General features: G+C 41.7%; 1 protein-coding gene across 5 annotated transcripts in view; it reads right to left on the reverse strand.

Annotated features, from left to right (window-relative positions):
- The window catches only part of LOC108706932 (sodium/potassium/calcium exchanger 2), a 118,730-nt gene that overhangs the window by 59,755 nt on the left and 40,296 nt on the right, over positions 1 to 18,679 (reverse strand). For all 5 annotated transcript variants that reach the window (XM_041580079.1, XM_041580078.1, XM_041580081.1 and 2 more), the window contains one exon: positions 6,076 to 6,189. In XM_041580079.1, coding sequence (XP_041436013.1) covers positions 6,076 to 6,189 — 114 coding nt within the window. The remainder of the gene's footprint in view (positions 1 to 6,075; positions 6,190 to 18,679) is intronic.

Genomic DNA, 18,679 nt, shown 5'->3' on the forward strand with positions numbered 1-18,679 from the left:
CCCCCTTTTTTGTATTGACATTACTGCACATGGTTCACCAACACTATGAATTGATATATTATATCTGCAAAAATACCATGTATCTTCTGATACAAACCACAGGGAAGTAGTAGTAGTAAAGATTACAGAACACAAAGAATGAAGAAAGAGTAAATGCCAATTGCTTTGTTAAAAACTTTTTATATTTCTTAAAATTGGACAAAAATTATTAAAATTATTAATAACTATTTAATGGGTTTAAGAATAAAATGCATCATATGGCTTACCCAAGATTTATTTTAATTTTAAAGACCCTAGCCAGAGAACCTGCTTTATTAAGCTAGCTTTGCCCATCTGATGTTCTGTGCTGCCCTTTGGGGGTGTGGACCAGTCAGTAGATAAGTTGTTACCCCATATTGAAGAAAGGTTATTTTTTTTGGGAGCCCATTCCAAATAAACAGAAGCCATGCAAAATACAGAAAAAACAACATTCTGCTTATTCCTGTGAGGATTACTCACCCTGGTGGCCTAGTGGGCCAGCGGGGATGCGCCGCGCTCTCGGCAGGCACGCCTGCCACGCCGTCTTTCTCCTCTGATGCGCCGGTTCCTAAGGGCGCTCAGGGCACAAAATTCAGATATTTTTCAAGGCACAAAAAGTATTTTATCATTGCCCGTTATAGGTTTCTTTCCAAAGAGTTCCAGGTGCCTCTTTGCTGTTTAAGATTCTGATTCCTGATTATCTGTTGTGACCCCTGCCTTTTTGTGACGATCCTGACGTCCGAAATCCTGACCCTGCCTGGTAACTGACTCCTCTGTTCAGTATCCCTCCTGATTGATCTCCTGGTTTGACCCTTGCCTGCCAGACTCTGTTTGTACTCTGCCTGCCCCGGCCTGATCTGACTACGCTTTCTGTCTATGCCTTGTACCGTGACCATCTGCCCAAAAGACTTTTTTTAACCGTTGTGCCCCTTTGCTTGTTCAGAACCCTTCGTTTGGCACCTCTCTTAATAAGACCTGGCGGCATCTGATTAGCTGAGGGCTCCTCCCGAGGTGAAAGGCGGCTGTTAAAGGCGGAAGCAAGAGCCAAGAACAGGGTGCTTAGCATTGGTTCTGAATTTAGGGTGCCGACCGTGACATTATAACAAGCCAAAATGGAAGACAAAGGTCACGCTGCTGCTGCTCCTTCTACCACTGAAGCGCTCCTCACTACTACAGCGCAACAACAGACGCCAAGTCCAGTAGTTTCACCTCATGTTGCCGTCCAAATGGGTAATATTCATAAACCCCATGAACCCAAAATTTCTTTCCCTGAAAAATTTAGTGGGGATAGAACCAACTTTTTTGTCTTTCAGGAGGCATGCAAACTATACCTGAGTTTTTTCCCCTCACTCCTTCACTACTGGGGAGGAAAAAGTGAGGTTTGTAATGACCCTATTACAGGGTGAACCTCATATTTGGGCCCTAAGATTATGCTCCACTGACCCAGTCCGTTTCTCCCTTGAAACCTTCTTTAACACCATGGCGATACTCTACGATGACCCGGATCATGCATCATCCGCTAATACCGCGATTCATAAATTACGCCAGAGAAAATGGGATGCAGAGGAGTTCTGCTGGTGGGCTGTAGAAACTGGTTGGAACGACATGGCTCTTCGTAGCCAATTCCGGATAGGGCTCTCTGATACTGTCAATGACAGTTTAGTAAACTACCCTCTATCTACTAATCTGGATGATCTAATGTCTCTTGCCATCCATGTAGATAGAAGAGAGAGGGAGAGAAGGGGTGAGAAGATTACTTCCTTTCCTACTGGGTTTGCTAATGTTAAGCCATCTAACCCCTCTGTGCCTCAACCTCAGGAGGAACCCATGCAATTGGGAATAACTCAGCTTACTCCTGAGGAAAAGGCCCGCAGGCGATCTCAGGGTTTATGTATTTACTGTGGGGGAAAAGGGTAATTTTCTCAACCAGTGTCCTAAGAGGCTGGGAAACTTCAAAGCCTAAACTTCTAATTTCCCTCCCACACCTCCCATTCAGACCTTGGCTGAGTTATTCATTTTCAATATTTTCAAATTACATGGTTTTCCGGTTAATATTGTTTCTGATAGAGGGGTACAGTTAGTTTCTAAATTTTGGTGGGCATTCTGCTCTTTGGTTGGGATTGATTTGTCTTTCTCTACTGCATATCACCCTCAAACCAATGTTCAAACTGAAAGGGTTAATGAGTCCCTTGAACAATTTTTAAGGTATTACGTATCTGACAACCAATCCTCATGGGGTGAACTATTACCTTGGGCAGAATTTGCTTACAATAATGCAACTCATGCGTCTACTGGTCAATCTCTGTTTTTTATTGTTAATGGTTTACATCACAAAGCATTTTCTTTTTCTGGTTCATTATACTCTGTACCATCTGTCAATTCTTCTGTAAAAGAATTTGCCAAAATCTGGTCTGGGGTGCATGATTCCGTTTCTGCAGCTATGGCCGCTCAAAAAAAGGCGGCTGATAGGTCTTGTAGGGAAGCACCCAAACACCAGGTAGGAGACTCGGTTTTGTTATACACAAAACATATCAGGCTTAAGGTTCCTTCACTCAAGTTGGGACCCAGGTTTACTGAAATAATCAATGCTTCCTCTGTTTATCTCCAATTACCTGATAATTTTAAAATATCTGATTCTCTTAATGTATCCCTTTTGAAACCAGCCTCACAGGTTCATCCACAATCCTTTCCTCCCCCAGTGTTGGTAGAGGGTCAGCCTGAATTTGTTATCCAAGAACTCCTTGACTCTCGCCTGGTGCAGGGTAAGTTGCAATACCTAGTACAATGGAAGGGGTATTCTTGGGTTCCTGTTTGTGACATTAGGGCTGATCGACTCAGAAAACAATTCCATCTTAGGTTTCCTGAGAAACCTGGGAGTCCGGTGGCCCCTACTCGAGGGGGGGGTAATGTGAGGATTACTCACCCTGGTGGCCTAGTGGGCTGGCGGGGATGGCCGTCGTGCTCTCGGCAGGGATGCCCACCACGCCGGTCTTTCTCCTCTGATGGGGGGTCCTAAGGGCACGCGCGGCACGCCTCCTCCCAATTTATAGGCGCACTGGCGTCATGACGCTAGTGCTCAAGGGGTGCAAAATTCGAACATATTTAAAGCCACAAAAAGTATTTTATCATTGCCCATTATAGGTTTCTTTCCAAAGAGTTCCTGGTGCCTCTGTGCTGTTTAGACTTCTGATTCCTGATTATCTGTTGTGACCCCTGCCTGTTTGTGACGATCCTGACTTCCGAAATCCTGACCCTGCCTGATAACTGACTCCTCTATTCCGTATACTTCCTGATTGATCTCCTGGTTTGACCCTTGCCTGCATGACTCCGTTTGTACTCTGCCTGCCCGACCCAAACTGATCTGACTATTAGGGATGTAGCGAACCGCCGATAATGTGTTCGCGAATGCCATTCGCGAACACCGCCAAAAAATGCGAACAGTTCGCGAACTTCGAACATCCGAAAATCGTTTGATTCGAACGATCGAAGGATTTTAATTCATTCAATCCAATGGCTTCGATTGTTCGATTCGAACGAAAATCCTTCGATTTTAGCGATCGAATGGTCAAAGGGTCGAACGATTTTGACGCGAAAGCCTATTGGCGAACGTCGCGCGACGTTCGCGAACTTGCGGCGGACACGAACAGCCGATGTTCGTGCGAACAAGTTCGCCGGCGACCAGTCCGCGACATCCCTACTGACTATGCTTTCTGTCTATGCCTTGTACCGTGACCATATGCCCAAAAGACTTTGTTTAACTGTCGTGCCCCTTTGCTCATTCAGAACCCTTTGCTTGGCACCTCTCTTAATAAGACCTGGTGGCATCCGATTAGCCGAGAGCTCCTCCCGAGGCGAAAGGCGGCTGTTAAAGATGGAAGCAAGAGCCGAGCTGTTAAAGGCAGAAGCAAGAGCCGAGAACAGGGTGCTTAGCATTGGTTCTGAATTTAGGGTGCCGACCGTGACATTTCCATTTCTTTCACCTCTAAATTGAAATAGAAACTCAATATACAGTAATTATATAATTGTTTTCATTTCAATAATATGCACTTAAAAAGCACATCACAGGTTAGTAATTTTCATTTTACCTATCCTTATTCTACAATTCCTGTAGCATGCTCTCTTTCCACTTGTGTCCATTTTATACCAGTTTTACACACCACTCTTTTTTTGGTTTTGCATTTTTTTGTCTCAATTGTTTATTTGGAATGTTTCTCATTTTTACTAAAGCTCCTGGATTAAGGGTAAGTGCACCATGATCTTATATATATATATATATATATATACAAAATTGGGACTTGATCCCTTAGCCATTCAGCCCCATGGTGCAATGTTGTAAGAAGTAAACACATATCAAAATATCAATAAAATGCAATATTTATTTACCACCTTTTATTGATATTTTGATATGTGTTTACTTCTTACAACATAGCACCATGGGGCTGAATGGCTAAGGGATCAAGTCCCAATTTTGTATATATATATATATATATATATATATATATATATATATATATATATATATATATATATAAGATCATAGTGCACTTACCCTTAATCCAGGAGCTTTAGTAAAATGAGAAACATTCCAAATAAACAATTGAGACAAAAAAATATAAACATATGGTTTGTTTGTGGATGCCCCGATCCATTTCAGCTCCATCTTCACCAGCGTATGTGCACCTTCCCTTGAGTTCAGTCGCTATAATTTTGCACCATGATCTTATTACTCAGGCACATTTTGGCCAAAGAATGGTACTAACACCGCATTTTTTGTAATAATTAATATTAAAGGCAAATCATACACTGGCAATCTTTCTTCTTCTTTTTGTGTAGAAATATTGGCTTTTTATTGTTTATAGCAGCTGGTCAACTGCAGATTGTGGGTAAAACTGAGCACTGGCACAAGGGTGTTTCTAGCAGCTGGCCACTTAGACAGAGCGCTGGTGATTTTTTTTTCTGTGTTTCTCTTTGTATATTATATAAATCACCAGGACACCTCCCCTACTTTGGTTTAATTTGGTTAAGTATCCAACAATATACATACAACAATTCTTGCCTCAACAAAACTACAAATGATGTAGTCAAGGGAAAACTAGATTGGTGACACTGGATTTAGATCTGGGTTAAAGCTCAATGACTGGATTATTATTTCCATGGGTTAGTGTGACTGATAAATAGACCTGTACTTGGACTGCATTAGGCACGCCAGAGAGCTGAGGTGTTTTGGTCACACTTGGTGAGTAATTTTGTTTATTTATTTTTTCAAAAGCAATACACAGTAACGTAGATCCCTAAACTCTTTCAAGAAATCATTCAATCCACTCTTAAAGACATTAATAGAATCTGCCATCATAACATTACTTGGGATGGTACTGTATATATAAATAAAGAATTAGAAATTAAACCATTTTGTTAGTATTGAAAATGTTTTAGGAAATGCATTATATGCAGTGTGTATTTAACATATACACACACATACAGTATATAAAAGCAATGAATAGCCCTTAAATGCTATCCTTATAAACAGTGCTCAGTGATGTCATCCATTAAAATCAGTACTTGTCAAGTCATTTGTTTCATGACTCACCAAGACTTGTGTATTAGAACAAAGAATATACCCCTGTTGTAAATCTATCTATCTATCTATCTATCTATCTATCTATCTATCTATCTATCTATCTATCTATCTATCTATCTATCTATCTATCTAGGGCACATACTTTATATTAATTCCCCTGTAAATATAGGGATGCCCAGAACTGCAATTCATCCCTTCCATGTATTATGACCACCGAGGGGCTGCATATAGCATTCAGCAATTGACTTGATCAATTCATGACTATTAATGGAATGTAGAATATTTAAAGCATACATTTATACTGAAATACAGCATTTCTTTTTGTTCATGAATTCTGTTCATGCATGTGGTCACTGCAGGATTACATGTTTATGTTTATATTGTGCTGCAAGTAATTTTATTTTTGCAACATTCTTTGATATATTCAGTTACACAGTATGTCAAGTGTAAATAGTTTAGCACAGTTATTTTTCTCCTACCTCTTTAAAACCAGCTGTTTCATTTGGTTCTCCATGTCTAATGTCCATAGCAACCCCTTCATGCTCTTGGGGAACTCTTGACTCCACCAGAATGTTTGGTTGATCTCTGTGATCCTGCAGTAAAAGAGAATGAATAAGAATGTAAAACAACAAGTATTTCAGTATGAATGCAAAATTATAAATTTGTCTTTACAAAGCACAATATAGACAAATGCAAAGAGCATTGTAATTAATTTTCAGCATAATTTACAACTTTAAAAATTTATAGCAGTATTACAGGACTTGCATGTTACTATGCCCACAATACTTTAATCCCATACAGGTATTGTGGTGTTATATAAATGGCCTGTAAGTGTCACTGTATACAATAGTTATACTGTGAATACACAGTACTTTGTATACTTCTTAAAGTGTTAGAGTAAGTTACTGTTGAATAGTAATGGCTGCATGAACTTGGTAATAAAGCACTGTTATAATCTACTCATCCTCGTCTACCAAAACATAACAGGTATGAGACCTGATCTCCAGAATGCTCGGGACCTGTGGTTTTCCGGATAATGGATCTTTCTGTAATTTGGATATTCATAACTTAAATCTACTAGAAAATCATGTAAATATTAAATAAACCCAATAAGCGCAGTGGAGCTCATGGGTGCCATCTTCTGGCTCTTTGGTATTCTTTGGGAAGTGAACTCTGTATTGGTACAGACACAGTTGGAGCAGTCTTCTGATTCGTAGCAACTGCACATGCACAAAAAATCCCAGAAATTGCAAAAGAGAAGGAAGAGGACCCAAAGAATACCGAAGATCCAGAAGATGGCGCCCTTGAGTTCTACTGTGAGTAATGAATTAGGGGCACTATCACCTATGCGGGGGGGGGAAGCAGGGAGGGGGAACTATGAAGGGTAGTGGGTAGAGGGTTTTATTATTGGGGGGGTTTAGTTTTCCTTTAAAATCAATCCTTCATCGTATAGGTTGGCATATGAATCAAAAGCATTTTTAGGTCACCAATAATATCAACATTCTTAACTCTCCTTTAAAATGATATTTTCAAATATACAAGCAGTGTCAAAGTTGATAGAAGCCTTACCATCTACTTCTCAGGTCAGTGATCCACCAGCACAAAGCCACTGAGGCTTTGAAGCACTGCTTGATGCACCCAAAATACAAGCAGTGTCAAACATTGTCAATTTCTGTTTCAAGTTTGTTTAGTCTTCCTGAATTAGTCTTGATGGCTGATACATTAGATAGCTTTAAGAAAGGGTTGGATGGCTTTTTAGCAAGTGAGGGAATACAGGGTTATGGAAGATAGCTCATAGTACAAGTTGATCCAGGGAATGGTCAAATTGACATCTTAAAGTAAGGAAGGAATCTTTCCCCTCCTCTGAGGCAAATTAGAGAAGCTTCAAACTGTGTTTTCAGAATTCCAAATCCTATTACGGTATATTGTTTTAGGCAAAATATACTTTCCTGGTCACTCCATATCAGCATTACACCAGGCCCCTCCCATTCCTGCCCCTAGCTCAGATAGTCCCTCCCTCTTTAACCTTTAAAGGTACCCCAGAAACTCACCTCCTTGTCTTTTTCTTTTCTGTTTCTGTCTATAGCAGGAGGGCTGGCTTGGTTCCCTGTTTCGGTTGCTATCCATGGCAGGAGAACATATAGGTAGAGTTAGGGAGCCCTTCCTCCGTTCCTTGGGAAGGTTTGGAGAGGGAAGGGTGTATGAAGGGTTGACTCATAGTTGAACTATATAGTCACCTTTCCTGTTTCCCAGAGGCGTGTCAGGTGGGTGGCTTGTGAAGTTGCTCCTGTCACAAATGATCCGGAGCGGAGGTTGGTTGATTTCACCTGTTGTGGTTTGATCCCCTTTATATGGGGTCCTTTCCGCATTGGGGTTTTTCATTTTAGATAAGGGTTTTTACTGGACCCTCTCTTGTTCTTGTATACAGTTTTAGTATTGTTCGCAGCTTGTCCCCAGGCTCCTTCTCCCCTTTCCTGTCGGCTAAGCTTGTGCGCCGTTATTCTTCAGTGTGGCGCCGGGCTATGACACGCACAGGTAGGATATGGGTTTGTCCAGCAAGTTAGGTTGCGCGTTAGCGCAAATGAGGGAGGCGGGGAGGGAGGGTCTTCTCCTTCCCTGTCAGCTGTTCCTTTTACCGCTTCCCTCCGGAGTGGCGACGGCTGTGACGCGCACAGGAGGAATAGACCGTGTCGGTAGTTGCGCGTCTAGCGCAATGAAGGGAGGCGGTGAAAGTTGGTTACCTATCTGGGCGGGTAGGCGGACCAACAATGTTGCACTCGCTTTTCTATTATTTAGTTAGTTAACATAGCCGCATGAGAGAAGGATTAGTTTTGCCTCTTCCAAGATGGCGGCTCGGTCAGGACGTTTGATCTAGCGACGGCCATCTTGGGGGAAGGGTTACTTATAGTGAGCTGAGTCTCCATTTTTTCCTGAGGGAAGTAACTGCACGTTTGTTCTGGGGAAAGTTTTTCTACCTGTCCTATCTACTAGGTGAGTGTTTTACATGGATTAGTTGGTCAATGAGACTTGTATTGTGAGTGTAATCTGGTTTTTGTTTTTTAGCTGTGTTTGTTGGGATTGTGATATGGATCATTCAGCCTCAGGTGTCTCTGCCTTTCAAGCTAGGTAAGTCCCTCCTTTAGGTTTTTGACTCTTTTTCTGTCGGTTTGGTTTTTTCTTATCTCTCTCTTTTTCTTTTCTTGTTCTTAGCTTGCCTGATAACACTCTTCATAGAAAGCGCAAGACTAAGGGGACACCTATGTCCGAATGTGTGGGATGTTTCAAACCACCTCTAGTGAACAAAAATTTTGTGATTCTTGCTGGAAGGATCTATGCAGGTCAGCTTCTGACTCCGTTGGAGGAGATAGAGAGACCTTAGAGGAAGGTCAGGTGTCCAGTCATGAGACATGGGGCGCGAATGAGGGTTCTTCGGATGAAGAGGACCAGGCTCCAGGTATGGTGGAGATTCTTACAGACTCTGATGAAGATTCCGATACCGTGCATGAATCGTTTGATTTTTCTTTGGTTTCCCCACTTATCAAGGCCTTGAAGCTCACACTTGGAGTAGAGGAGGAAGAGGAATCCGTCAAGTCTTCCAAGGTGTTACCTACTCCATCTAGGAATCGTCAGACCTTTCCTTTGTTTGGTGAGGTAGCGGATCTAATTAAGGCAGAATGGCAGAAGGCGGCTAAGAAGGTCTCCTTTGTTTCTCCAGGTACCAGGTTTGCGAGGCTATACCCGTTTAAGGAGGCGGAGGTTAAGGAGTGGACCGTACCTCCATCAGTAGACCCCGCGGTCATCCACTTGGCCAAAAAGACGACCTTGCCAATCGATGATTGTTCCGCTTTAAAAGATCCTATGGATAGAAGAGTGGAGGCGGATCTTAGAAAGGCTTTTTTGGTGGCTGGAGTAGCATGTAAGCCAGCGGTCGCCTTAATATCTGTAGCCAAGGCCATGTCGTGTTGGATTGAATCCATCGACAAAGCGGTTAATGAGAATGCAGAGGTTAAGGAGATTTCAGCAAGTCTAGCAGAGCTGAAGATAGCGGCAGGGTTTATTTCCGAGGGTGCAGTGGATCTTACTAGACTGTCGGCCCGCTCAATGGCTATTTCGGTTGCCGCTAGACGAGCGTTATGGCTCAGGTCCTGGTCAGCGGATACTTCATCCAAGATGAGTTTGTGTACTCTTCCTTTTGAAGGCTCTCGTCTTTTTGGAGTGAAGTTGGATGAAGTTATTACCAAGGCCTCAGGAGGAAAGAGCCAGTTCTTGCCACAGGAGAAGAAGAGACCGCGATTTCAACCTTTTAGGTCTTTTAGTTCTCGTGGTGCGGCAGTAGCAGGTTCCTCTCACCATTCCTTCAGGGGAAATAGAGAGTCTTTCAAACCCTTTGCGTGGAAGAGGGGTCAGTATGCCTTTCCAAGAGGATATAAGTCCAGGCCGACTCAACAGCCTAAGAAATCTTCCTGACTATCCGTTGGCAGAGGGGAAAGTGGGAGCCAGGCTGGGGGAGTTTATTCGTGTCTGGCAAGATACCATCTCAGACCAGTGGGTCCTAGATATTCTGAGAAGAGGATATCATCTGGAGTTTACTTCAGTCCCACGGGAGGACAGATTCATAATATCACCTTACCCAGCTTCCAAAGACAAAAGAAGGGCTTTGGATCAATACGTTCAGTGGCTGTTAGAAGTAGGAGCGGTTGTACCAGTCCCACTAAAGGAACTAAAAAGGGGCGTTTATTCTACCCTGTTTTTAGTGGAAAAGAGTTCTGGAGGTTGGAGACCGATTCTGAATCTTCAGGAGGTCAACAAACATCTGAAGTATCAGAAGTTCAAGATGGAGTCAATCTTCTCCATCATTGCGGCAGTCTTGCCGGAAGATTGGCTTCTGTCCATAGACCTGCGGGATGCGTATCTTCATATTCCAGTCATACAGGCACATCAAAGATTCCTTCGATTTTCACTGGCAGGAAGTCACTTCCAGTTTCGATGCCTTCCTTTCGGTCTATCAACTTCTCCAAGGGTCTTTTCCAAGGTGTTGGTTACCCTGATAGCAGCCTTAAGATTGGAGGGGATTTCCATATGGCACTATTTGGACGACATCTTGATGTCTGCAAGAAGCAAAGAGACTCTAATTCTCCACCGGGACCGTGTTTTGCAGTGCCTACAAGCCCATGGCTGGTTAATAAATTGGGAGAAGAGTCAGCTTATTCCATCACAGACGCTGCAATATCTGGGAGCAATGTTCGACACCATTGGGGGAATGGTATCACTTCCTCTTCAGAGAGCTCAGGCTTTGAGGTGTCAGACGGCAGATGTTCTGGAGAGGACACATGTTACAGCCCAGGAACTAATGTCGTTGATAGGTTCCATGGCGGCAACCATCCCTGTCACGAGATGGGCCAGATGGCACATGAGACCAGCTCAATGGTTATTTCTGGATCAGTGGGACAGACTGACAAGGGATTGGAATCAACAGATTCGAATTTTTCCAGAATTCTACCAATATCTCAGGTGGTGGCTGTCAATAGAGAATCTCTGCAAGGGCCTCCCTCTAGTCCAACCGAGCTGGAGGATTCTAGTCTCAGATGCATCCACATGGGGCTGGGGAGCGCATCTGGAAGAAGAATGGATTCAGGGTCTGTGGTCGTCACAGCAGAAGGGAGTACCTTCCAACATACTGGAAATCAGGGCAGCAAAGAAGGCCCTGTTCTCTTTTGCCCATATTCTTCAGGGGTCCTCTGTCAAGATGTTGATCGACAACACTTCGGCAGTCTCTTATGTCAAAAGACAGGGAGGAACGAGGAGCAAGTCTCTACTGATGGAAGTTCAACCGATTATTTCTTGGGCGGAGAAAAATCTGGTTCTTTTGACAGTGGCTTATCTGCCAGGGGTGGAGAATCAGAAGGCGGATTTTTTGAGTCGGAATGTTCTGTCGGTCCACGAGTGGTCCCTACATCAAGATGTATTCCGGTTGCTGGTGGAGAGATGGGGTCTCCCAGAGATCGATTTAATGGCATCAGGCAGCAACACCCAGTGTCCAATTTTCTTTTCCAGAAGGTTTTGTCCCAGAGCGAAAGCAACGGATGCTCTCCTACAGAGCTGGAAGTTTCAGCTGATGTATGCCTTTCCTCCGGTTCCTCTCATCTCTCAGACCCTTCAGAAAGTGATTCAGGAGAAGGCAGAGTTAATCTTGATTGCTCCAAGATGGCCGCGCAGACCATGGTACCCGCTATTGTCAAAGTTGGCGATTGCTCCGCCTTGGCCTCTTCCCAGGAGAAAGGATCTGTTAAGTCAAGGTCCGATTCTACATCCGGATCCAGGAAGCTTATCTCTTCAGGCCTGGAGACTGAGCGCAAAAGACTGGAGGACTTGGGGTTTTCAGAAGGTGTAGTTGAGACCCTTTTAAAATCTAGGAAGCCTTCTACTTCTACAACCTATTACAGAATTTGGGAAAGATTTTTGGAGTGGAAACAATTACAGAATGATTCAGTAGAGATTTCACTGTCTCATATTTTGGGCTTTTTGCAGGAAGGTTTGGATAAGGGTCTACAATATAGAACACTAAAAGTTCATGTGTCGGCCATTTCAGCGTTAACTAACAGATCTTGGGTGGAGGATCCTATGGTGAAGAGGTTTTTTACGGCCGCTCTCAAACTACGACCACCAGGGAGGTCTACTTCGGTAGTCTGGAGTCTTCCATTAGTCCTGAAGGCCTTAGCCTCAGAGCCATTTGAGCCATTGGAATCGATTTCTCTATGGTGTTTGACGATCAAGACTCTTTTTCTAGTGGCCATTGCTTCCGCATCAAGAGTGGGGGAGTTACAGGCGCTTTCCTGTAGTCCGGGTCATATTCTATTCTTACATGATAAGGTCATTCTAAGGCCGGATAAAGCCTTTTTGCCAAAGGTCGTTTCTTCATTTCATTTAAAGAAGGAGGTCATTCTTCCTAGATTCATGTCAGATGATGCGGAGCTAGAGGAGATGCAGAAGATTGACCCTGTACGATGTCTTATCCGCTATTTGGAAGTGACTGACCATTTTAGGATCTCAGACAGGCTGTTCGTAGTGCCTGCAGGATGTCATAGGGGACAAGCGGCTTCAACTTCAACGATCAGCAGATGGATCTGTCTTTGCATTTCAAAAGCTTATCAGTCTCAAGGCAAGCTAGCTCCGGAAGGTTTGAGGGCTCATTCATCTAGGGCAATTGCTGCATCCTGGGCAGCATTGGCGGAGGTCCCAACTACACAGATTTGCGAAGTTGCTTCTTGGTCATCAGCTAAGACCTTCATAAAACATTATTCATTGGATGTTTCAGTCTCTAGCAATCATGCCTTTGCAGCAGGATCTCATCTTGCTTTTGTATCTGAAAATTAAATTCTTTTTTGCATAATTTGGTGTCGGAGATGTGTGTTCTTCTTCCCACCCTTGTTTTTTGATGGCTTGGTAGATCCAAGTGTAATGCTGATATGGAGTGACCAGGAAAAGGGAGAATTGTTTCATACTTACCGTAAAGGAGAATTACGGTAAGTATGAAACAATTCTCCCTTTTTACTTTCAAATTATACTTTCATATGCCCTGTATAAGCTGTTATCAATAGGGATGTAGCGAACTGCGGAAAAAATGTTCGCGAACATATTCGCGAACTTGCGTCAAAAATGCGAACGGTTCGCGAACGTCGCGAACCCCATAGACTTCAATGGGAAGGCGAATTTTAAAAGCTAGAAAAGACATTTCTGGCCAGAAAAATGATTTTAAAGTTGTTTAAAGGGTGCAACGACCTGGACAGTGGCATGCCAGAGGGGGATCAAGGGCAAAAATATCTGAAAAATACATTGTTGACACAGCGCTGCGTTTTGTGCTGTAAAGGGCAGAAATCACACTACGTCACTCAGGTGATGTTTCTGGACACGGAATGTGAAAAAGCTCACACAGCTAGGTGGCACTTGGTTAAAGACTGGGCAAACAATGCCTGCAAGGGCAACGTATACAGTAGTGGGTACGGAATATATTATTGCTGCTGTAAAAACATCACTCAGGTGATGTTTACGGACACGGAATTATTATTGTTATTTAGACAGAATGTGAAAAGCTCACACAGCTAGGTGGCACTTGCATACCTCCCAACTGTCCCTCTTTTGACCACTCAACCCCCTGTCCCTCTTTTGTACTGGAAAGTCCCTCTTTTCTCTGAACTGAACAGCCAGAAAAAAAACAGTTTCTAACTTAATTAGCTTTTGGCAGAGAGCTCAGAACAGCTAACAGGTGCAAATAAGATACTTTGTAACAATTTTGACTCTGGTTGGTGCTGGTAGTGGTGAACTACTAGGAGGAGCAGCACACCAGTTCCACTCCCCAACACAGCTAGACTAGTAGCACTGGGCTCTTACAGTAGCAAAGTAAAAAAAACAAAAAAGAAAATAAAAGCAGTCCTAACAAGGACTATTGGGTTATTACAGCAGTCAGCAGATGAGATCAGAAGCAGTGCCCACAGCAGCTACATACAGAGCACTGCAGTAGAAGGTAGATTACTAGTCAGCAAAGCTACCTAACCTAAACTCACTGTCCCTCAAATCCCTGCAGAGTTCTGTCCCTACAATACAGAGCAGTATCAAGTAGATTACTAGCCAGCAAAGTTACTATCAACTGTCCCTCAAATCACTAAACAGCTCTCTCCCTACACTAGCTCTTCCAAGCACACACAGGCAGAATGAAAAAACGCTGCAGGGCTTCAGTTTATATATGGAAGGGGAGTGGTCCAGGGGGTGTGGGGGTGGTCCAGGAGGGAGAGCTTCCTGATTGGCTGCCATGTATCTGCTGGTCAGGGGTGAGAGGGCAAAAATAAGCGCCAGCTAAGGCGAACCCAAATTGGCGAACGTCGCGCGAGGTTCGCGAACATTCGGCGGACGCGAACGGTCGATGTTCGCGCAAATTAGTTTGCGGGCGAACAGTCCGCGACATCCCTAGTTATCAAGGCATTTATTGCTTTCCTGCATCGAAGCAGGGAAAGCAATAAATGATTGACAGCTAAGATTTTTAAACGAGTTTAAAACAAGTATGAAAAAAAGAATTTGAGCTTCATTTTTAATTTTAAAATCATTTTTATTATAATGCCAAAAGGCCCCTTTAATGAAAGATTATCATGCATTACCTTGGATAGTATAGTTTCCAGAAAATTTGGGAACCATGGCTGAACTACCAATGTCCAGAAGGTGTGGTTTGGGCCCTCCCCTCAGCTTAAAATATGCTGCCTACATATTACTTTTATATATATATATATTACACTCAATTTGTTCTGGGAAATCACAATATCATATTATATGATTCCTTTTGTAGGATCACTAGACTACCATACATACATATCCGAAAAGACCTAATATAACCAATCACATTTTTTTAATTTTTCTTTTTCTTTTGTTATTTGTTAGTTCTCACCTATTTGAGTTAGTTATTCAAAATTTTGGGAAAGTAATATTACTCAACTTGGAAATATTCATCATCATCATCATCATTTATTTATATAGCGCCAAAAAGATATTCAGTGCTTTACCTTACACAGGCCTAGATGCTACTGCATTAGATAACTTTACAATATGTGGAACAACTATTAAGGGATGTAACTGCAACTATGCTCAGTATATCTTTCATATAAAACCAAATATAACAATTTTTATAAAACTGGCTACAATTGTACGCTTATTACGCACATGTATCTTTTCAATAAGGTTTAGCTATTGGCTAGCTAAAACTGCAGTGTCTTTTCTATAAAATGCATCTGCATTTTTGAATTATTACAGGGACCTGGGGCTTTCTGGTTATGGATCTTTCTGTAACTGTAGTGATGGGCATATATGACCCATTTCGCTGAAAATTCATTAAACGGCAAAATTTGCCGAAATGCACTGAAGTCTATGGCCGGCAAACTTTTTTTTAACACACAACAGTTTTTTTCACCCACTGGAGTTTATGTGAGTCAATTTCGCAGAGAAACCTGGCGAAAAATATCTCTCATCACTGGTAATTTGAATTTCTACTAGAAAAGTATGTAAACATTAAATAAGCCCAATTGGCTAGTTTTGATTCTAATAAGGATTAATTATATCTAAGTTTGGATCATGTAGAAGGTACTGTAATATTATTACAGAGAAAAAGGAAATCGTTTTTAAAAATTTGCATTATTTGAATAAAGTGAAGTCTATAGGAGATGGCCATTCTGTAGTCCCGATAATGGGTTTCTGGATAACAGATCCCATACCTGTATAACTACAGGCAGAACAAAAGCAAGTTTTATGGATCTCTAAAAATGCAATCAATAAAATGGACCTGTTGTAAAATGACTTAGAATATCTTTGACGTAGAGTCTGAGCTACCATTTAGTTATATTCAGTTTGGGAACATCTCTAAACCTACAATCAATCAATCAATCAATCGTACCACTTCTCAGTATTATAACTTCTAATTTATATTCCACGTGTTGGGGGCTCAAACCAACCAAACCTACCATGTATTGAAGCTTCATTTATATGTTACCTTGCAGTCAATTGTCCAGTGTATTATAATACACTAATTACTAATGGAAAAATACTGGATAAGATGAGTTACCAGAAAGATTGAACTTGGATTTAGATGATTTTCATGAGATGTTGCAGATGCAAATCACTGCTGTAACATCTCTACTTATCTTTCAGTACTCAGACATAAACACTGAATTGATTAGCTCTGAGACTGGAGGTCACAGATTATATCTCAGAAAATCACACAACACCTTTATCCAACTTCCCATCAAAGAGCCGTGAAGTAGAAAATGAAAAAAAGAGGTTTGTTTCCATGGCAAATCACAACTTCTTAACTAACATGCCATCTGCTGTAGAAAATCAGTTGTCTGATACACTTTAGATGAAAAATGGCAAAAGATGGGGGCAATCATTTGATACCTACATTTTCCTGTCTTCAGATGTGCTCAAAAATAAAGCAATATGTTTTCTTTATCTGATTTATGAGCTACCGGTCTGGAAACAAACTTCATTTATTTACTTCAGCTACTTAGCTCTGCAAACTCAGTATGTTATGTGACATTTGTACTGTACCACCGATGCTTCTTATCACTAATTCATAACATTCTTAAATTAATTTTGATTTTGGTAGAACACTTTGGAGCCCATTAACCAACATTCAAATTTCTATTTTTTTCCATTTTTTTCTTTATTTGTTTTTCTGTTTCTCTAAAAGTCTACAAGTTAAACTTTTACAAAGTATAAAAACCACGAAAAACTCTAACGCAAAAGCAAGTAAAAGTCAAGGTCCTATAGAATTACATTTTCTGTCAATTGAATTCTTCCCCCCACTTTGAAATATGTACAACTGACAGAATAAATATGTTATTTTTCACGAAACATGAAATTGCTCAATATGTACAACAATAGGGGGGTTATTTACTAAACTCGAATGTAAAAATCCTGAAAAATGTGTGATTTTTTTTTTTATAAAATCAGACTTTTAAAAAAATCACTGATTCTTTGGAATGTATTAAACCCAGAGGTTGGAAAATGACTTAGGGTCCTTAAGATGAAACAGTCCAAAATCTGTGTAAGTGCGGAGGTAATGCTGTTTGATGTTGGGGAGACCAAACCCCCTTTTTGTTTTGGCCTGTATTAAATGTTTTTTCCCAATCAAGAGTATATTGTTTCGTGGACCATACAAAATCCAGACTCTTTTGATTACATGTAACAGCTGGGAAGAAAAATCGCGATTGTCTGGATTAGGTAAATCATTCTGGGTATATAATTCATCTTGACCGTGTTGATTCTAATAGGTGTGGAAAAAAAGGAAATTTGGGTTTCATGTATACTTGAAAATTAATTTTATTATAATACAGCTTTTATGTCTGGGTGACAGGTCCCCTTACATGATCAGACATACAGCTTCTATGACACCTGAATTCCATTTTCTTCTTTATGATTTCCAAAAACCCCTTAGCTTAGCTTCTCATCATCTGCCCAGAGTAAACTAAGCTTATGCATAACAGTGGCATTCAAATAAGATTGGAGATGGTGAGGTCCTATGGACAAAATTACAGTTGGGTCATGGCTGTTGAACTGCTGAACCTCTTTGGTGGTTCAGTAGGATTAGTGTTTAAAGTAGTCTTTTTAGCCATTTTACTGTTTAGGCTTAAAATTTGTGTTGTAAATTATTTATTTTAGTGGCTCAATCATAGTATAAATGAATATGCTTGTAGAGACCTATAGGATCTACATTCCCTACAGAGTTAATCCCCTACCTGTGTTATAGTTTTCTATAGCCTTTGCTATTGGGTATAAGTATTTGTAACATTTCTTATGTGACAACTGCATCTATTGGACAAAGAGTGTAATGACACTCCCCTGCCACACTGCTATATAGTGCTGTGTAGGGAGTGGCCTCTTCCTCTTTGGTTCCCAATCCTGTGCTTCTAGGTGATTCCCATTGAGCCTGGGATCATATATATGATTGGATCAAAATGGAGGTTAGGCGAACAAATCCCCATTGCAGTAACCTTGGATAACCTTCGTTTTTAAATTAACTTATCTACCTATCACGGTGGAGGGGAGGAGTAAAATGTATTTAAAGTCGTTTGTATGATGTGCACCTTTGAACACTTGATAAAGAGCCACAATGCTCGAAACATGTTGTGTTGAATACACCTTGCAGCAAAGTATCTGCGGTTTTGAGCCTGTTTTGTCCACAACCTCTACAGAATTGGAGCCTGGGATCTCCATAGGCCCAGTAAAGCTATTTACCCCAAAGGGACCTGACACCTTTGGTGCTTAAGTCGGGGACCAGGTAATTCCGTGAGGAACAGCTAGCTTAGTAAGCTCCTGTAATAGACTCTCTAGGAGAGTGAGACAGAGAGGTTTAGCAGAAAGAGCAGTTGTCGCTCCAACAAGGATTTGTAGAAGGGAGTAGCTTTCCCACAAGGCCTCTTTGCCTTTAGAGTAGGAAACTCAGTTGATAGGCATCTAGGTTAGCAAAGGACTGCCTGTACCCTACCTGATCGATCCCAATCCCCTCACTGGCAACGTCGGTTAAAGGAGAAGTCATTACACCTG

This window comes from Xenopus laevis, chromosome 1S (genome assembly GCF_017654675.1).
Source record: "Xenopus laevis strain J_2021 chromosome 1S, Xenopus_laevis_v10.1, whole genome shotgun sequence".
Lineage (NCBI taxonomy): Eukaryota > Metazoa > Chordata > Amphibia > Anura > Pipidae > Xenopus > Xenopus laevis.